The 21,711-nt window shown below is 43.7% G+C and overlaps 1 protein-coding gene across 2 annotated transcripts in view; it reads left to right on the forward strand.

Annotated features, from left to right (window-relative positions):
- Positions 1-21,711, forward strand: part of LOC106555754 (protein argonaute-3) — a 63,947-nt gene that overhangs the window by 34,431 nt on the left and 7,805 nt on the right. For both annotated transcript variants that reach the window (XM_014074655.2, XM_014074663.2), the window contains exons 6-16: positions 315-449; positions 3,328-3,415; positions 9,814-9,961; positions 12,067-12,186; positions 12,365-12,487; positions 12,664-12,797; positions 15,815-15,999; positions 17,000-17,159; positions 18,133-18,223; positions 19,580-19,774; positions 20,992-21,126. In XM_014074655.2, coding sequence (XP_013930130.1) covers positions 315-449; positions 3,328-3,415; positions 9,814-9,961; positions 12,067-12,186; positions 12,365-12,487; positions 12,664-12,797; positions 15,815-15,999; positions 17,000-17,159; positions 18,133-18,223; positions 19,580-19,774; positions 20,992-21,126 — 1,514 coding nt within the window. The remainder of the gene's footprint in view (positions 1-314; positions 450-3,327; positions 3,416-9,813; positions 9,962-12,066; positions 12,187-12,364; positions 12,488-12,663; positions 12,798-15,814; positions 16,000-16,999; positions 17,160-18,132; positions 18,224-19,579; positions 19,775-20,991; positions 21,127-21,711) is intronic.

Below are 21,711 nucleotides of genomic sequence, written 5' to 3' on the forward strand. Positions count from 1 at the left end.
GAATAAATCAGAGGAAAAACAAAGAACTCCTGGGCATTGGAGGAGGACAGCAGTGTTAGTCTGTCAGGAGGAGTCTGATAGCACCTTTTCTGACTAACAGATTTGATTAAAAGGCAGGAGCTTTTATGAACTGCAACTCATGAAATCTTAAGCTTTTAAATAAAATATGTCAATCAGAAAAGGTATTTGTTACCAGAATGCTTCTAAAGAATCCCTGGGATGAAATGTAGATTCTCCAGTTGATGAGATCCTTTATCTTAGGTAGTGATTGTGTGACAGCGTTGAAGATAAATTTTCTTTTTTCCCCTCCCTAGTTTCTGCCACTGCCTTCTACAAAGCACAACCTGTAATTCAGTTCATGTGTGAAGTTCTGGATATACACAACATTGATGAACAGCCACGACCTCTTACTGATTCTCACCGTGTAAAATTCACCAAAGAAATAAAGGGTGAGTTTTAAAAAAATGTAAAATTTAATCCACACAGTGCTAATCTTATTGCTTTAGGAGGTGCTTGCTTAGATCTCAGACATCTACATTCATCAAAAACATACAATGCTACATTATCTTTGGTGCCGCATAGTGATTCATTAGCGTGGCATCTATTTGATGGGCAATGGATTCTTGGAAATGTAACAAACAATGAAGGGATTTTTTTCAGCTGTCTGTTCTGTAGAGATTTCAGTTTGCGTTTCCAAAAAGGCTCCATTGCCAGAATTGTGTGCTGCGTCTTTATCTCTTGCCTTCTAGCCATGCTGTGCATCATCTCTGATTGACTTTTACTACTGTATTCTTTCAGCTGCCGTAGTCCAGCTTCCTGACAAAACTAGGTTGGTTATGTGCCAGCCAATCAGTCACCTTACAAATTCACCAAGTGTAAGACATAGGGAGCATTGAATTAATATGTTCAAATAGTATTGTTTGAGATATTTATACTTGTAAACTGACAGCAAACTAACCCTGAAGATGTTACCTAGTTAGGGTAGTGAAATGTTTGCAAGAAAACAAGCAAGCTCAGAGAGCACCAAGGACCCTCCCCCATTTGTATTTCGACTTGTTTCATTTATTACTGACTTCAGTCAGTATCAAAATATTGGTTCTTGTGTAGTCGCCGACTTACAACTGATTGCTTAACACTTCTGAAACTCCAGTGTTAACCCCTCTGGGGTTACATGACTGTATTTTGGGCATTTGGCAACTGGCCCGTGTTTATGGCTGTTTATAGCATCCCATGATCCTATGACCACAATTTAGGAAGTTTTTGCCAGAAACTAGCATTTGCCTATAGTGAACAATGGGTTTCTTTAATAACTGCCAGGCTCGCTTAACAACTATCACAAAAAAAGTTTTAAAATCAAATCAGTCATGTGATAAGCAGATTTACGACCATTATGACTTACAACTGTAAATGTCAGGTTTAGTTATGGTCATAACTTGAGGATTACCTGTCATGGTTAAAATATTGGTCTATAGACTGGGATCTAGATTCAGATCCAATATCAGCCATGGAAGCACATTGGATGGCTTTGGCCAAGTTATTCCCCTCAAGCCAACCAACTTTATTGGACGTTGTTGTTTGAAAAATGGAAGTGGGGGGGGGGATATCATGTATGCAATCTTGAGCTCCTGGAGAAAAGGCAAGAAGTACCAATAAATAAATAAATAAATAAATAAATAAATAAATAAATAAATAAATAAATAAATAAATAAATAAATAAAATATTGCCATATTTGAATTGGAAGAAAGACACCCCTTGTGAAGATACATTTTGTGTATACCTGAAGCTACTTTGCCTATTTTAAATCAGGATGCATATGCATATTTTAAATTAGCAGTAGTGCAAAGTAGCTTCCCCCCTCCCCCCCCCAAAAGAAGGTAAAGGGAGACATGTTTTTTTGATATGTGTCACTGCTTCAGACAAAGCAGATTTGCTGATTAGCCTCCATTTCAGTTCTAATGATCGGTACTACGCAATGGCATTCAGAGTAGCAGCTGTGGTTCCTTTATGGCAAGCATCAGCAGTGTTTTTTTTCCTGGGCAGTGTGCCATGGTGTGATCTTGCACGAAGAGGGATGAAAAAAAAAAAAGTAAAAGGCCCTCAAATGTTGCAAATCCAGAATAATCTTATGTTTTTGATAGTGTACCACTGTTCCAAGGTCTTGTATATTCTTACTTGAAATCTTGCAAAAGTGTAGCCGTTTGGCTGGTGTGAATATTGTCTGGGCCAATTCTACTCGATGAGAAGAGGAAGCACAAATACGGATTCTTTGATTTGGATCACATTTGCTGTTTCATTTCCTTTTAGCATTCACAGGCTATGGCTTTCTTCCACCCTGGAAATGGACAGATTTTGAGAAGGAAATCCTTGTTCTCCGCAATGTTCACTCATCAAAAATTATATGAATGTTAACAAAATGGAGGAAAAGACACCTCTCAATGAAACATGGTTATCTCCCAAAAGTTGTATTCCTTGCATATAGGAGATAACAGGATGCCTATGTTTGCCTTGCTTTTTTTGGGGGGGAGGGGGATATTTAGAGCTTTATTTTCCCAGATATGGCGAGCAGGAAGGAAGCATCAACAGGGAAAAATGCCTTCAGGTGCTGTCTGTGTCCTTTGTGTGGGGGGAGAAAGAAAATGCCATTTGCTGACATCCAAATCAATTTGTCTTCACAGCCCACTGGGTTTTCCTACATATCAGAGCCTTTAGTTGGGCCACCTTTTGAAAAAATTCAAGCTAACACATCAACATTCATGAAATTGGTTTTTGGATTTGGCATGCTTAGAAAAGATACATTTAAGTTGCTATTGATCAAGCTAACACCCCCCCCCCAATGTTTTTTTTTAAAACCCAGGGGCCCTCCAAAATTGGGTCATTGAAATCCACCAAATAGTGGCACAGTTTTCATTTATAATATAAGAGGAATAACACTAGTGTGTTAAATCCTTTGGCTCAACATGTCAGTCATCGCAGCAGTAACATAGCAATCCCATAAAATTAAGAGAGAAGAGGAAGAACCATCATTCTATTTCATTTGGGTGACATCAGTGCTTGAGTCTGAAAAAAATATACAAAAGGGAAATTTTTGAAAAAGCAAAGCACCACTGTAAAATATTACCTAGTCCTGTTTTGTGTGAAGGTTTAGGGGCCACAAATCTGTGGAATTATATTAAGAATGTTTAATCATTCTTATTTTTTCTTCCAACGGTATACATAGAAATTATAGCAAATCTTAGAGAAGGAATGAATAAGTTCTGTTGCAAAACATCTTGTGTCTTTACAAGCATTCTCTGACGTCAGTATTTTCTTTCTCTTTTTTAATCCAGGTCTGAAGGTTGAAGTGACTCATTGTGGAACGATGAGGCGGAAATATCGTGTCTGTAATGTTACACGGAGACCTGCTAGTCATCAGACGTAAGTACATGGCTAAACTACACAGTTAACGTATGTGGCTACAAGATAATATACAGGTCATTCTTGATTTACAACCCCAGCTGGGACCAGAAATTTGGTTGCTAAACAATGCAGTCGTGACTAGGCCCAGTTTTGCAACCATTTTTAGTGTGGTCATTAAGTGAATCCCAGTGGTCATTAAGTGATTCTCCTGTGTGCTGCTCCGGGAATCCAATCATGGGTTAACTTAGCCTTCTAGCCTTGAGACTGAGTATGCAAATATCAAAGTTACGCCTCCTCTGACTGGACTTCCGTTTCCTTTTCAGTTCTTTTACTCAGTCAAGCCTACGAGACTTATTTTCAACGCTCTCTTGATTAATTGCTAATTTTTCAAGGTTAAGGATGAATTTACTTGGTTTTCACTGTGGATTTCTTGCTGGATTGGAGGTAAAACGGCAGATTGCTGCCAGTCGATTCCTCCCTCGCTATTTCCCTTTAAGGGATATCGGATCGCTACAGCTGGAGTGGGGCGTTCTCCGCCTGCCCTCCCTTAACTTCAGCGCGCAAGGAAGCTGAGTCTCCCAGCGCTGCCTACCACGCCGGATAGCACCCGCCCGCGAGCGTGGTCAGATCCGAGGCTGTGGCTTGTCGGAGCGGGTCTTCCCCTCCTCCCCGCCTCCCTCCCTTGTGCCCTCGCTGGAGCGGCTGCCGGAGGATTACATGAATCGGCTGTTTGGGAATTTTCCCCTGCGGTTTCTTTGAATTTCGCGCCTTTGATGCCGGTGGCCTTATTTGGAAGCGCTTTTCACGCATGCGCAGTAATACCTGGAATGAGAAGGCAGATTTGCCGCGCGCTTGAGTTTGCGCACTGCTTCCACCCCTCCCTTTTCCCTCACTCGAGTTTGCTGACTCAGGGAGGAGGTCGCTTCTCTTGGTCTCTGCTTCCACGTGGCGTTCTTGGCGAGTGCTTTCAATTGCATTCCTTTGTTTCGCTGATTGAGCTCTTTCAGATTCAAATCATGGCTGATCAATCGGTATTGCAAGGTACTGTCCGGCCAGTTTCTGAGCCTCGCTCCCCTGGCGAGGGAGGGGCCAGCCCTGGGCCTAGTAGGGCCGCGACCAGGGCCTCTACTAGCAGGCCTCGAGCCTCATCTGCTGTTCGGGATAAGTCGCACAAGCGCAAAGACAAGGCCAAGGTTCCCCCCAAGGCATCTGGGGCTCCCATTTCTTCCCCTCCGGTTCTGATTCAGCAACCTGTGTCTCCGGTGAGGGTCGTTGAGCAGGGTTGGTCCCCTGATATTCAGCTTCCCCAGGGCCCTATTCCTGAGGTAGGGGCTTTCGGGCCTTGTTCCCCCCCAATTATTTCGGAGGCTAGTGGGGCTTCTCTTCATTCACCTCCACGTGCTGGGCCCTCTGCCACGTTCACCCCCACAGCTGCAGGCCTCAGGCCTCTGGAGGGCCAGGATTTGGGCCTTCCTGCTGATTTTTACAGCATGATCTCAGAGGCTATTTCCAGAGGGGTGGATGCGGAATTAGCGCGTAGATCCCAGGTCTCCAGGCCTACTCTGGCCTACTCAGGCCTGGCTCCCCAAGCAGTACAAGGGGATTCTTCCATTCTGCAAACTGATCCTCCTTCCCCTTTACACTCTGTGTTTAGCGCACAATCTCCCTTAGTGGAGGAAGGTGAAATCCAGGATAGGGAACTCTCTGGTGACAAGGGTTTTCCTGTGGACCAGCCTCCGGCCCCTGGGCTTTTCAGGCACACTCTTTTCAAATCCCTGCTGTATAAGGCCAAGACTACCGCCCACATGGGGGAGGCAATTTCTGCAGAAAGTGCTGCTGTGGGCCTGGATGCCAACGAGCGGCTCTTTGCTGAGCAGGTGGCTCTGCAAGATTTTATTCCATCTCCCAAGCTTTTTCTTGATTTAATCCAAAAGCAGTGGGATGAGCCGACCGCAGTTAAGCCCCCTGGGTCTGGTGATAGGAAGCTTTTCACATCTTCTCCAGAGTTGGAGGCCCTCCTGCAGTTTCCCACAGTGGATGCTCCCATCGCTGCTCTTGCTTCACCGGCGTTAATTCCTTCTGAAATTTCGGAAGGATTGAAGGCCGAGGACCGCAAGGCCGAATCGGTCATTCGCAAGACTCATCAGGCAGCGGCATGGGCCTTGCGCTCAGCTACTGCAGCTTCCTTCTTTAATAGGACTTCTTTAGTTTGGCTGAGACAACTACAGGAAAGGCTGGATCCGGAGGAACTGCGCCTCCATCAGGATGTCACCAAGCTGATAGCGGCCCTAGAGTTTTCTGCTGATGCCACCCTTAGCGCGGCAAAATTTGCATCCCGTGCCGTAGTTTCCAATGTGGCTTCTCGCCGTTTGCTCTGGCTCCGCCACTGGCAAGCTGATATCAAATCTAAGTGGCGTCTAGCATCCACGCCCTTTAAGGGCGGGGCCTTATTTGGTTCAGTGCTGGATCCCATTCTTATTGAGACTCGGGACAAACGTAAGGTGCTTCCCTCCACAAGTGCCCGTGTGACCAGAAGACCACAGCCTTATGGTAGACGGCAGCCCTTTCGGTCTGGGGACTCGGGGTTTACCTCCGCTCCCTACGTCCCCAACTATACCAGGGGGTTCTCCCAGGCACAGGACCGTGGCCAGGACCGAGCTGGGGCCAGAGACAGGGGGCGCCAGCAGAGTCAGGCGCAGAGTAGACGGTCATTCCGAGGAGCGGGCAACCGTTCCTTTCGCAGATACCGCTGACTCGCAGGAGGTAGGGCCCATAGGAGGACGTCTATTGGCCTTCGCCCACCGATGGGCGGAGCTCACGTCAGACGCCTGGGCCCTTCAAGTAGTGAGTTTGGGTCTCACGCTAGAATTTCTATCCATCCCCCCGAGAAGGTTCATCAGGTGCCCTGTGCCCAGGTGCCCGTCGAAGCGGCGCCTTATGGACACCGAGATATCTCATCTTCTCACCATCAGGGCCATAGGACAAGTTCCCAAAGGGCAGGGAGGCCTAGGGTTTTATTCCATCTTGTTCCTAGTACCAAAGAACTCCGGGGGATGGAGGGCAATCCTAGATTTGAAACAGCTCAATCAGTATATCAAATACCAAAAATTCAAAATGCACTCTTTAAAGAGCATATTGGCTTCCATCCGCCAAGGCGACATGATGACTTCCATAGACATCAAAGAAGCGTACCTCCATGTGCCCATTCATCCGGCACATCGGAAGTTCCTGCGGTTTCACTTCAACGGCCGTCATTATCAATACCGGGCCTTGCCATTTGGCCTCTCCTCGGCCCCACGCACGTTCACCAAACTTCTGGCAGTATTGGCAGCCTCCCTTCGTTCAATTCCAATACGCATCAATTGCTATTTGGACGACGTGTTGGTGCTGTCGTCCTCTCGAGATCAGGCCCTCCGAGACCTACAGGTCACGATGGACGCATTGCGAAACCATGGATTTGTCCTCAATCTGCCCAAGAGCCACCTGCGCCCAACCACGTCCCTCCTTCATCTGGGAACCACCATCAACTCGATGTCGTGCGAGGTTTTCCTGTCCCCGGAAAGGAGGCAGAGCATATACCACCTGGCGCATCATGCGCTATCCCATCGGCGAGTACCGCTGCTGTCGCTGTCCAAATTGCTAGGGAAGATGATCTCCTGCATCAGCGTGGTGCCCTGGGCCAGGTTCCATGCGCGTCCTCTCCAGTGGTTCCTGCTGCCCTTCCAAAGAGCGCATACCAGTCACTCCCACATCAAGGTGCAGCTCCCGGGCAAGGCCAGGTGGTCCCTGCATTGGTGGATGTCGTCCAGGCTCCTCCGGGGATGTCCATTCAAGGAGCCGGACCGCGTTCAAGTTACAACGGACGCCAGCTTATTCGGATGGGGGGCCCATGCCCTGGACAAGGTGGCCCAAGGTCGATGGTCGGATCAGGAGCTGGCGAACAGCATAAACTGGCTGGAGTTGCGGGCCATCCGTCTGGCTCTCCTGGAGTTTCGGGACATTGTATCTCATCACCATGTGTTAATCTTGACCGACAATGTGGCCTCCAAGGCTCACATCAACCGCCAAGGGGGAACGCAGTCCAGAGCTCTGATGCTGGAAGCGGAAAGATTGTTCCATTGGGCGGAGCCCAGACTCTCATCGATTCGGGCGGAGCACATCTCGGGCGAAGCCAACACTCAGGCGGACTGGCTGAGCAGGGCGACTGTGGATCAGGGGGAGTGGCAGCTACACCCCATTCTCTTCCAGGAACTCTCTCGCCGATTCGGCCTGCCCGAGGTGGATCTGTTCGCTCACCCGCACAACGCACAGCTTCCCCGGTTTTACTCCCGATACCAGACTCCGGGGGCGGAGGGAGTAGACGCTCTACGCAGCCGTTGGCCGGCCGGCCTTCTTTATGCCTTTCCTCCTCTCCCGATCCTTCCGTCGGTCATTCAGAAGATCTTGACAGAACAGGCGGAAGTGCTGCTGGTCGCTCCAATGTGGCCCAGACGTCCCTGGTACGCAGACCTCGTCCATCTGTCCGTTTCGCGTCCTTGGAGGATTCCGGACGACAAGATTCAGCTCCACCAAGGGGCTCTCCGGCACCCGGGCCCTCAGCTGTTGCAGTTAGCCGTGTGGCACGTGAGCGGGAGATGCTAGCGGCCCTCCACTATTCCGACGAAGTCATTTCTACAATTCAAGCGGCCCGTCGCCCGTCGACTACCCGTATTTACGAGGCTACCTGGCAGGCCTTCTGCCGCTGGTGCCGGCGCACCGGGGTCGATCCCATCAAGGCCTCGGTGCCCCAAGTTCTGGATTTCTTGCAGTCCGGCCTCAACAAGGGATTGGCGCCAAACACGCTTCGCCGTCAGGTCACAGCCTTGTCGACGGTGGTCGGGGGTGGCCAAGGCCGCTCCTTATCCCAGCACTCGCGAGTTCGAACCTTCCTGAAGGGTGCTTCCAACTTACGACCGCCGACGGTACATCGTTATCCCACGTGGGATTTGACCTTGGTTCTCAGGGCCCTAACAGCTGCCCCCTTTGAGCCTCTACATTCCATTAGCCTCCGCTTGTTGACTCTCAAGACGGCTTTCCTGGTGGCCATAACATCGGCCAGGAGGGTGTCGGAGCTAGCAGCCCTCTCTGTTCGTGCGGATCTTTGCATCTTCCACCCGAACAAGGTAGTGCTTCGTTTGGATCCGACCTTTCTTCCAAAGATAAACTCATTGTTTCACAGAACTCAAGAACTTGTCCTGCCGGACTTTTGTCCTCACCCGTCTCATCCGCGGGAACGTCAGTGGCACCATCTGGATGTTCGCAGAGCTCTTCGTCGCTATGTGAAGCGCACGGCGTCGTTCCGAAGGTCGGAGGCTCTGTTCGTCTCCTTCCAGCCATCTTCAATGGGACAGAAGGTGTCCTCCCACACCATCGGCCGATGGTTGAAAGCTTGCATTGCGTTGGCGTATGACACCCACTCCAGACCGGTTCCAAGGCGAATCACTCCTCACTCCACCAGGAGTGCGGCCACCACAGCAGCCTGGGCGACGCAAGCATCTGTGGAAGAGATTTGCAGGGCGGCCACTTGGGCATCCCCCTCGCCCTTTATTCGCCACTACAAGATTGATGTCTTCGCCTCGGCCGAGGCGTCCTTTGGGCGGAGAGTGTTGCAAAGGGTCCTTCCGTCTGCGGAGGAGCCTGACCAGCCTAGCTCCCGCCCTGGGAGTTCATTGCTTTGATATATCCCATGATTGGATTCCCGGAGCAGCACACAGGAGAATGACCGTTGTCTTACCTGAACGGTCCTTCTATGGGTGCTGCGAAGGGAATCCAAACCCGCCCGCAGCTTCGGCTGGTCAGGGCTCCGTTTTGATTGTGACTCTCTGACTTGTTACTGACTGGACTTGACTCTGTAGTGCCGGATGACTTGCGGCTTGTTTGAGGATTGACATAATGCTCCTTCGGTGGACTTCGTAAAGAACTGAAAAGGAAACGGAAGTCCAGTCAGAGGAGGCGTAACTTTGATATTTGCATACTCAGTCTCAAGGCTAGAAGGCTAAGTTAACCCATGATTGGATTCCCTTCGCAGCACCCATAGAAGGACCGTTCAGGTAAGACAACGGTCAATCCCAGTGGTCATTGATTTTGCTTTTCAGAAGCTGGCTGGGAAGGTCACATCGTGATCATGTGATTGCAAGATGCTGCAGCTGTTGTAAATGTTAGCCAATTGTGATCATGTGACTCCAGTGGAGGGGATGCTACAGTCTTAACTTTGAGAATGGGTCGTTGTAAATCACTTTTTCCAAGACTGTTGTAACTTCAAACCATCATTAAATGTACAGTTGAAATTCAAGGACTACCTGTATATAATATGGGAGGAAGAAGATCATAGATTCACAGATGTGCAAATTAACTGTTCTTTCAATTCTGCTTTTCAGATTTCCATTGCAGCTAGAAAATGGTCAGACTGTGGAGAGAACAGTAGCACAGTATTTTAGAGAAAAGTACAACCTACAGCTGAAATACCCTCACCTTCCTTGTCTACAAGTGGGACAGGAGCAGAAACACACCTATCTGCCTCTTGAAGTAATGTATTTATTATCATAATCTCTGAAACATTTGAAGACCCAGATTCTTTCATTTGCAGATTTGAAAAATTTAATTTTTTTTCAACAATGCATTCATTCTGTATATGTAAGCTTTCCTGTGAACTAAAGATAACCACGAATCTAGAGCTGTCTTTGCTCATGAAACTTTATGGGGAGTCACTATTCTTTGGGCCCAGTGTCAAGCTGAAAAACACTGGCTGTAGAGGCTTTCAGGATTTTGTTTTTAAGTGTAATAGTATCTCACCACTCAAAGACCAAGATCATGGTCGTCAGCAAACAACCCATTAATTTACCACTGATAAATTCGGAACGAATACCACTAGAAAAGTTGAAAGGATCACCTACCTCACTTTTAATTTACATGAAAGCTGGGACATGATCAGTGAAGAAATGTCAAGGACAGAGAAAGCTCGAACAGCATTCTTCAAAATGAAAAAGGTCTTCTGTAATCACGACATAAGCCTAAAATTGAAAATGAGGCTTGTTAGATGCTACATCTTTTCTATCCTGCTCTACGGAGTAAGCCGGAGTAAGAGACTAGAAGCATTTGAGATGTGGATTTGCAGATGGCTGTTATGTATAAGCTGGTTGACAAAATCAGAAATGAGGAGGTGATAAGCTGCCTGGGAAAGCAAAGGGAAATCATCAAAGCCATTACAAAGCTAAAGTTAGAATATTTTGGACATGTGATGCGACACCCGGAAAAATATGGCATCCTTTACTTAACTCAACAGCACTTTTTCATGAGGCTCTTTACAAAAATAGGATCGCCAACATGATCAGCAATGTCCGATGATGGATATGGGACAACAACAAGAAGAAAACAGACCTGAAAGATCAAACTAGGGATTAATCATCCTGGAGGAAATCTACCGTATTTTTCGGAGTATAAGACGCACCCTTTATTCTCAAAAAAGAGGCTGAAAATCTGGGTGCGTCATATATATCGAATACAGCATTTTTTGCCTCCCGAAGTCCCGCCCCCTTCACCAAAATGGCCATGCAGAGCCTTATGGAGGCTTTCAGAGAGTTCCTGGGGGCTGGGGAGGGCAGAAATGAGCAAAAAATGGTCCATTTTTTGCTCAATTTTGCCCCCCCCAGCCCCGAGCAGCACTCTATAAGCCTCCATAAGGCTATGCATGTAAATTTTTTGACAAAAAATGAGCCCCTTTTTTGCGAAAATGGGCCATTTATTGCTCGTTTTGCCCCTCCCCCACCTCGCCAGGAGCACTCTGCAAGCCCCCCCATGCCATTTTTTTAAAATAAAAAAAACAGGCCCGTTTTCACGAAAAACAGGCTGTTTTCGGGAGGTTTGCCGAGTGCAAAATCTCCCCCCCCCCTTTGGAAAGCTCTTTAGTTAAAGTGATTGATGAGAATTAGATTGATCAAGTGCTTGCCAGCAGAAACAAAGTCTTAGATGCTGCAGATTGTCAGCGATTTCCTTCTCCAGCACATGGATAAATACACCTGGAAACATTATCTCTTTCCCTACCTATCTACTGTATTTCTCTCTTCCCCCCTTTATCCACTTACGTACCTACCTTCTCTCTCTCTCTCTCTCCCTCCCTCCCTCTCTCTTTCTCTTTCTCTCTCTCTCTATCCCTCTACCTACCTACCTACCTACACACACACTCTCTCTCCCTACCTACCTCTCTGCCCCTCCCTCTTTCTACCTACCTACTTTTTAAAAAAAATTGCCTCTTCAAAACCTTGGTGCATCTTATACTCCGAAAAATAGGGTATATGGTTGTTAAGGATTGAACCAGGCCTGATGGCACTTAATCAATTAAGCAATACTATCCAACCAATTCATAAAAGTATTATTGATGCATGTAGAACATGCTTCTCAAATTGGGTGACCTTCAGTTCCCAGACTTCTCAGCCAAGGTCTTCATATTCCCTGGGAAATTCTGGGAATTAAACATACATCTGCACAGAGTGCCATTTGGACAGCATTATTATCATAGCAGGTTATTTTGGAGGAAGTGGAGTTTCACCTGGTATATAAAAAACATTGCATGCTGCTGACAATTGTACAGCTCCATCATTTGTTTATAAGATTAACATATAATATTTTTGCAGGTGTGTAACATCGTGGCAGGCCAGCGATGTATTAAGAAGCTTACAGACAATCAAACATCAACAATGATAAAAGCAACAGCCAGATCTGCACCTGACAGACAAGAAGAAATCAGCAGACTGGTTAGTTTGCCTCTGAATTAGAAAAATAGATGATCCGTTGTGCTTCTTCCTGTTTGCGTCCTCATATCCCAAATGTCCCCTCTCTTTTTTAATCATACCAGTTTATTATTGTGCAAGTGCTGAAGTCAGCTACTGTAGAGTTATCATGTTGTCTCTTCTTTATCTCCTCTTTTCTCAGGTGCGAAGTGCAAATTACGATGCTGACCCATTTGTTCAGGAATTCCAGTTTAAAGTACGTGATGAGATGGCTCATGTGACGGGGCGTGTGCTCCCAGCTCCCATGTTGCAGTACGGAGGGCGGGTAAGAAACTCTTCTCTGGATTTATTCTCAAATAATTGGATTTGTAGCTTTGGACTATCTTGGTTAGTGAGTTCATTTCCCTAGTCCCCATCTTAAGTTTATGCATCTTTGATAATGACATCTAGTGCTCATTGTGTAAACTGCAAGCCTATTGATATTTCTGTTTGTTTATTTAGAATCGAACAGTAGCGACACCAAGCCATGGAGTATGGGATATGCGGGGGAAACAGTTTCACACAGGTGTGGAAATCAAGATGTGGGCTATTGCTTGCTTTGCAACACAGAGGCAATGTCGCGAAGAAATACTAAAGTAAGCCTATTGTTCAAGATATGAGTTGCTTCCCTTTGGCCTTAAACGGATGTATTTTGATAATAGAATAGAATTCAGTTGAATTCTTTATTGGCCAAGTGTGATTGGACACACAAGGAATTTGTCTTCGGTGCATAAGCTCTCAGTGTACATAAGAAATACATTCATCAAGAATCATAAGATACAACAGTTAGTGATAGTCATAGGATACTAAATAAGCAATCAAATCATAGCATGGCTACTTTACCGATTCTGTGCTTTTTGGTTTATACTTGATCTCTAAAAATAGTTTGCTGCTCAAAAAAAAACATGATTATGTGCCATCAAATTATGTGCCATTCCTGGTGACCACATAGATAGATTTTCTCCCTGATGATCTGTCCCTAACTTGCTCTTTCAGCTCTTCCAGTGGTGCACCTGTTGCTGCTGTAACTGAGTCTATCCACTTAGCTGCTGGTCATCCTTTTCTGTTTCACCTTTCTCAGAGTCTTTTCCAGTTCAGTGTAAGAGAATTTGAGCCTAATCAGAGTTCAAGTACGAACTCTGAATTGATTTGTTTGATGATCCATCAGTTTGTTTTCTTGGCTGACCATGATATACTCAAGAATCTTCTCCAACACTAACGTTCAAAAGAGTTGATGGTATTTTTTTCCTTCTTCTTCAAAGTCCAGTTTTCTTTGTTATTCTGTCAACTGCTTGCAATTGTGACATACTTCTCGATTTCTTTGTTCCTATACTGTGGATGGTTGCTCCTAAATAGCAGAAGCTGTCAGTCACTTCAGTATCTTTATTGTCAATTCTGTGGCTGATTGTTGTGCCTGTGAACATTAGTTTGGTCTTTATATTTAATTTTACTCCCATTTCTTTCATGCAACTGGACTTTCTGGTTTTTCTTTGAAGACGTTTGGCTTCTCATCCAAGAAGCTTATTCAGCTTTTCAGAGGAAGAAGATTCTTGGATGAGAAGCAAAACTTCAAAGAAAAACCAGAAAGTCCAGCTGCCTCTTAAAAAAGCAACTTTGGAACAACCATGACTTGGATAACTGAGAATCTCCATAGACATATACTGTGAATGCTTCATCTATATATAGACTTTGCATAAGGACAGTGAGATATTCTGGGACTGCCCTTTTTCTAAGTACATTCCACTGTTTGACATAATTAATAAAATGAAAAGCTTTTCTATGATTTATGAAGCACATACTGACTTCTTTTTGTTACTATTTGGCTTTCTCAGTTATTCACTACACATCTGAAATGCCTCATGTTCTTCGGCTTTTTCTAAAACATCTTGAACATTGGATGTTACTTTTGTGTGTGTGTAGGGCTCTAATCCAGCATTGGATGATCCCAAGCATTACTTTGCTAGCCTGTGGTCCTAAGCATTACTTTGCTAGCCTAGGAAATTGTATACTAGTTTGCACAGGCAATTAAGTCTCTGTGTTTTGGTATCGGAATGTAAATTGGCCACTTTTAGCTTCCAGATTTGTAAGCATAGTTTGGTTAGAAGCTTTTAGTATTGGAGATACTTGTAAATAGGAAATGTCTTCTATCTTATCTTGAATGTTGACACGTCTACTGTTCATAATTTCAGTGTATTCCTTCTAACTCCTTCACCATACCCATTTAAGGTCTGGAATTTCCTTTTGATTTCACAGACATTTTGGAAGTCTTTCCTTGTTTTTCCATGCCTGTTTCCATTTTCAGTGTTTTTACAGATGTTGTAATATCGCTGCTTATCTTTTTTAACAGCTCTCTAAAACTCAAAAGGTTTTTTTTCCCCCCTGAAATTTTAATCTTTTTGGCTTGGCTTCTTTTCCCCGCAATTTCTGCAGTTTGTTCTGACATTCAGTTTTCTGTTTTCTGTTTCTCCATCTTTGGCAATCATTTTTCACATTCGTCCATAACAATTTCCTTCAGTTCATTCCTCAATTTATCTGGTTCTCTATCAATGAGGCTTGAGAATCCAAAGTGTCCTCCTTGAAAATTATGTCTATATGCTCAAAATCTAATTGAGTAAACTAGTTGGTTTTCTTCTTCTTTAGCTTAATTTGGAACTTACATATGAGCCATTCAAGATCTGTTCCACAGTCAGCACACAGCCATCTCTTTGATCCTATAATTGATCTTTTCCACCCCCCCCTTTTTTTTAACCAATAATATAGTCAATTTTATTTCTGTGTTCTCTGTCTGGTGATAATCCAGGTATGCAGACATCATTTTAGCTGGTTTGAAAACAGTGTAAGCTATGAAGTATTTATGGGAGTTGAAGGAATTGATGTCAGTCCCCTGTTTCATTTCAGTTTCCTAAAACATATAATCCATCTGCATTTTCCTTCTTAATACTTTCAACTCTCTCATTCCAGTCTTTTAAAAAGCATAATGATATATAATTATAATATTATAATTAATATTATTCTTGTTATTCAGAATTTGACTTCAAAACTTGCTGAAACACATTAATAAAGATAGTGTTTGACTTATTGACCACATTTAAGCCCAAAATGGATGTTGTTACGGTGACACAGTTAAGGTAGTTTTGCCCCATTTTACAACCTTTCTTGGTGCAGTTGTTAAGTGAATCACTGCAATTGTTAAGTTAGTAACACGGTTGTTTAAGTGAATCTGGCTTCCCCATTGACTTTGCTTGTCAGAAGGTGGCTAAGGTTGATCACATGACCCTGGGACACTGCAACTGTCATAAACATGAGTCAGTTACCAAGCATCTGAATTTTGGTCATGTAACTGTGGGGATGCTGCAATAATCATGGTCATTGGTCACTTTTTTCAGTGCTGTTGTAGCTTTGAATGGTCGCTAAATGAACAGTTGTAAGTCGAGGACTACCTGTACCATATTAATGATAATAGCCTTCATTGTCATTCAGGTTGTCATTCTCAGTACACTAGCTAGGTGTACCATTAACTCTCACTTTTAGAGCAAAGGGGAACAAACATGAATGACCTCTATGTGTTTGGATGCTAGTATTCCCCTTTCATCCAGTTTTTATTTGTTGCCAGGGGTTTCACAGACCAGCTGCGCAAAATTTCTAAGGACGCAGGGATGCCAATCCAGGGCCAGCCTTGCTTCTGTAAATACGCCCAAGGTGCTGACAGTGTGGAGCCCATGTTTCGACACCTTAAAAACACATATTCAGGACTCCAGCTCATCATCGTCATCCTGCCAGGAAAGACCCCAGTGTATGGTAAATAAATATCCAAACACTTTGTATGAGCTCTACTTGTTTTGAAATGGTTTGAGAAGACTTGAGTAAAAAAGTAAATAATCTTAGAATAGTAGATTCTTGTATGAAGCTTAGAGTTAATGAGGGCACGGCAAATCAGGGTAACAATAGAAATGCAAGCTTTTCATGTTTCTTGTTACATTCTGGGACCTGAGAAGAGGAGGGGCTTTGGGATAAAGTTCTTCAGGAGGTCAGTGAAATATACCTCTTGATTGGAAGAAGACCCTCTGTGGTAAAGACTTTGCATCATATGGGAGAAAGTGAAGCTTTCTCCTATGTTTTGTTCTTGGCACCATTTCTACTCGCATCACATGGATTGTAAAACTTTTTCAAATACTAACTGGCAACATTTCTTTAATGTTTTCAGAGAATATTGCGTGGATAGATGATAAAAGCAAGGAAAAAACAACAGGAATAAATATTGGAAAGTAATCTGTGTTTTCAGGACTTTGTTCCTCTGAAGACTTCTGACTTTGAGTGGATGTCTTTATAAGGGCTAGAGGGTTGGGTTGGGATTTTTCTTCTGCTATTGATCTCCCTCATTGAGCTAAGGTTCCTTGGTTTTGTTCCATCTTATTCCTCAAAACCTCTAGGAAAGAGTAGTCCCGGTAAAATGCACAGCAGCAGAGGCAGAACCTGCTGACAAAGGAATTCTGGGAGTTGATGTTCATAGCTTTTAAATTGCCAACTTTGGACACCCATTTAGACCGAGATGCTTCCCAACCTGCTGTCCCCTAGATGTGTCTATTTATTCATGTATTTAAATTCCCATGATTAAAAGGAAGATAATGTAAAGTATGATCCAGCCCATCTGGAGGGTATCAGTTGGGAAAGGCTAACGTTGACTGGTCAGAAAAACTGGGCATGATTTTCAGTAAGCAGATAGCTACTGTAATGTTAGATTTTAGAACCGTTCCTTAGAACTTTGAAGATTCTTCATATTAATCCTCTTTTTTTTTAGCGGAGGTGAAGCGTGTGGGGGACACACTTCTAGGGATGGCTACACAGTGTGTTCAAGTCAAGAATGTCATAAAAACATCTCCTCAGACCCTCTCAAACTTGTGCCTAAAGATTAATGTAAAATTGGGAGGAATCAACAATATCCTTGTACCTCATCAACGGTAAGAATCCTTCCTTAACGTTTCACAGAATTTGGCATATAGAGTACATGCATTGAAAGTCTGTGGAGTTGCCATTTTTATGTGGCAATATTTTACGTACAAATTTTTCTGTATGTAATAAACACGGTTCCGATACTTGGTTACCTTAATAGCCAAAATCATGTTGGTTGCTTTGAAGTGTTTTTTGGTGAACAAATAGGAATTATTAAAATGATACAGATAGTCCTTAATTTATGCCCCTAACAGAGTTTGCCCTTTAACTGTTGTGATAGTTGTACAATGGGTCACTCATGTGACCAACCTAATTTTTTGAATGATTTTTGAGGTGGTTGTTAAGTAAATATGGTGAGCTTAAAGCAAGCCTGGTGATTGTAAAGTTAGCTCATCGTTCATTATGGGGTGTTTTAGCCTAAAACTGGAAGTAAATGCTGGTTTTCAGGCAAAGGCATCATAAAACCCAGTTGGACGCTGCAAATGGCCTTAAATGCAGACCAGTTGCTGAGTGCCTGAGGTGGTCACATGACCATGAGGTTGGCAACAGCCATCGAAACTTTAGAACCACGTCGTAAATACCATGGAGGGTCCATTATAACTTTGAACGATTGCTAAGCAATTCTTCGTAAATAGAAAACTACCTGTATGCTGCTATAAATTCTGATTCCAGTTCTGAGAAGATGCACATTCAAGCAAGAAATGGATACTCTACATTGGTGTTTACTTTAGCACAAGGGTCATTCTCTATAATGACAGATTATGCTCTCTGTTTCACATATAAATTTAATGTGTTTTTCCCCCAAAGAAAATAAATTCTGTAATATGCAGGAGTTAGTCATGAGATTTGTTACATTCCTGGCTACATGCCAGAAGCATCTGCCTTTCTTTCCTTCCAAATGTGAGGTGCATGTAACCCAGGGGCTGTTGACCATCACTTAGATATTAATACTGGGGTTGATTTGTCCCTTTTTTTTAAAAGACCTTCTGTGTTCCAACAACCAGTGATCTTCTTGGGAGCCGATGTTACTCATCCACCTGCTGGGGATGGAAAGAAGCCTTCCATTGCTGCTGTAAGCTATGTTGTATTCATGGGTCTCCCTCCCTTCCCACTCCCTAAATAATTTGAATGAGAAAACTGAGAAACTTGGATTGAGACAGAATGAATTTGTTTTGGTTGCTTTAATCCAGTTCTTTGTGTCTCATGGGTTTAGCAGCCATTCTTTCTGCTTATTTTTTCATTGTGTGCAAATTAAAACCGTCTCTGGTAAAGGGGAATGGTTTTTTATGGTCACTTGTAGTTTCTACATACCTGGGTTCTGTGAATCATTGGATTTAACTTTGCTGTCCATTTATCTTATTAAGGGAGAGAAGGCATTTGTTATGTGGTGATGAAGCACGTGGTAGGTGTGTAGTTCTTCTTCCCAAAAATAATTCTGATGGATAATTATTTAGATAAATAAAAATATTCCACTTCGAAAATAAATCCTATAAACTGCCAGACTAAGACTGGAAAATCCCAGATTCAAGCTTATTTTTAAGCCTTAAATGTTATTCATTGACTTAAGCCAGTTCCTGTGTCTTAATTCTCTCACGGTTGTGGCCCGCCGGCAACCACCAGAGCTGGCAGCAAAGTTGGACAGTGAAGAGGTTGGGGAGGAACATGGGCCAGTCCTGGGGGCTGAGGAAAGCTCAGATGAGGGCTCTGCATTGGAGGCAAAGAGGTAGCTAGACAGCAGTGAGGCAGAGGAACAGCTGGAGCCTGTTTCCAGTGTGCGCATGTGCAGAACTGCCAGAAGACAAGAACAACTAAGAAAGCAGGATCGACTTAAGAGTAAAGGTGATTGTGATTGGCCCCTCCCATAGGATCAAAAGGAGTGAATGGGGAGTGGGCTTTTGCAGGGAAGAATTTTGTTCCTTCGGTCGTTTCAAGAGAGGAAAGTTCTGTTTGTGAGTATAAGAGCCTCTGTGCCAAGTGTTGCCTTGCCCTGCATTTGGAAACTAGTTATCTGGCAGCTCTCCAAGCGAGATAAGGTTCATGTTGATAAATATTCCTCTGGAAGACTGTTTGACAAGTCTTGCTGATTGTGAATGAAAGGAATTCACAGTCTATAAATAAAAGCGGTTTTGCCGGGACCAAGACTCTGCTTCATGCTTTTTAAGGAAGCCTGGGTCAGAACACTCTCTGGGATATTGTTGGAAGGATAAACTTGTGAGGGAGTTTATGCTAATTATAAAAGAAAAGATAAATTCAAAATCTAACAGAACATTCTAAAAAAATCAACAAGTGACAAATGTAAGCAACAGCCATATAAAATATTATTTACTATTAGCAAATCAGCAAAACAGTTGGTATAAAGAAAGGACATTTGAAACATGGCCTCTATGGAATCTTCATTTATTTTCATGTATCCCTTTTTCGCTGTTAGGTTGTAGGTAGCATGGATGCTCATCCAAGCAGGTACTGTGCCACAGTGAGAGTCCAGAAACCCCGCCAGGAGATCATCCAAGATTTGGCTTCCATGGTTAGAGAACTTCTCATCCAGTTCTACAAATCAACACGGTTCAAACCCACACGAATCATCTTCTATCGTGACGGAGTTTCAGAAGGACAGTTTCGACAGGTCTTAATATCTATTTATATCTCACTTATGTCCTGCATAGTTAGCGGGGTATTTCAAACCAGCTAACAATAAAATTCAAACATTAATTCAGTGGCAGAGTGCCAAGGAACTTATGTCTTCCGTTCATAACAAGAAGAAGAGAAAAGAAAATCATAATGAGCCCTTAAATATTATCAAGACCCCTACTGTTGATGGTCAGATACCAGTATAAGAATATTATCAGCATCACTGCCACAAAAAGGTCCTTAAAATCTGTCAAAAAGGGCATTGCTTGAATGATTTCTACGTAATCTACTATGAACCTTGTTGAATAGGGCTCGTCCTTCCATTGATCATGGATCACTTCCTTTTGAAAATCTTTACCATTTGCTTTGCTATAAATGTTTGGATTGAATCCAAGAAGACCCAGGTTCAAGTCCCACTTGAGCATGAATCTCGCTGGGTGACTTCGGATCTGTCCCTATCCTTTAACCCAGTACTGTATTTTTCGGAGTATAAGATGCACCTTCCCCCCCCCCCCCAAAAAAAGTGTGGAAACGTTGGTGCATTTTATACACCGAATAGAGCTATTTTTGACCTCCCGAAAACAGGCCATTTTCCACAAAATGAGGGCATTTTTGCCTCCCCCCCCCCCCCCCCCGAAGCACTTTGCAGGCTTCAGCAGGGCTGGGGAAAATGGAAAAATGCCCCCATTTTGGTGAAAAAGGGGCAAAAAATGGGGGCACTTTTGCCTTCCCCGAGCCCTGCTGAGTGCAGGGTGCTCCTGGGGACCAGGGAGGACAAAATCTGTTTTTTCTGACTTGCCTCTTTGAAATCTTGGTGCATCTTATACACCGTTGCGTCTTATTGTCTGAAAAATACGGTACTTCACATGGATGAAATGGTAATCCTGTATGCATTTCACCCTTGAGGGGAAAAGGTGGGGTAAACATGTAAAAAGGATAATATGCAGAGAAGTTTTAAAAGTTCCAGTTATAACACAGAAAGTTTAATCCTGTTCTCTGCTAGCTTAGTGTTTTTCATACTTGGCAACTTTCAGATGGGTGTTAAAGTCCACCTATCTGAAAGTTGCCAAGTTGAATAATAGTGCCATTTAAATTTGTTGTGGCTGAAAAATGACAAATGTTGTGTGTTTGTTTGTCAGAACAGAAATCTGATTTACGTTCCCATGCTTATCGCTGTTCGAGTGAGCCAAGCCTTTTATTCCTCCTGTGTAGGTGTTGTATTATGAGCTGCTGGCAATTAGAGAGGCTTGTATCAGCTTGGAAAAAGACTATCAGCCTGGCATAACATACATCGTGGTTCAGAAGAGGCATCATACGAGGCTGTTTTGTGCTGATAGGACAGAAAGGGTAAGACTTGTCCTATTTCCAAGCAGTTTTCCCCCCCACAAACAAGAATTGTAGTTGTCATTCTTAGTACAGATACAGAGTAGTTGAGTCTTTGCAGCATTTCATACTGGTTGCCATTCTTGCAGCAGATGTATAAAGTAGATAATTGCTGTTACCATATATCCTTGGAGGGGGGGAGGAAGGATCAAAGACACTGTAATAATGACAGGAGTAAGATTTCTGGCAGAGGCTTCCTGGTTAGGTTCTGTTAAAAGGTTTCAGCCCCTCATCTTCAAGTTATCTTTTCCCAATCTGTATTGGAAATGCAGGACCCCAAATTGCCAACTAGCATTGGCTAGTGGGTGGCTCAGGTACCTCTGGATGTAGCTGAAGTTCTTTGGTTTGTATGATTAATTTATCAATAGCTTTGAGTTAGCTTAAAGTTTGACTTTTTAAAAAACAAAATGTGCATTAAAAACTGACTGCTACATGGAAGGCTTAATGCTTCTCAAGAGATTTTGTGCAATGTGGACATTAGAATCAAGAATTGAGAAATATACCTATTTTTTTTTTTAAAAAAACACATTTTAATTTAATATTTAATTT

The sequence above is a fragment of the Thamnophis sirtalis genome, unplaced genomic scaffold, assembly GCF_051295495.1.
Source record: "Thamnophis sirtalis isolate CommonGarterSnake01/CBP01778 unplaced genomic scaffold, rThaSir2_p1.2 scaffold_13, whole genome shotgun sequence".
NCBI classification, from domain to species: domain Eukaryota; kingdom Metazoa; phylum Chordata; class Lepidosauria; order Squamata; family Natricidae; genus Thamnophis; species Thamnophis sirtalis.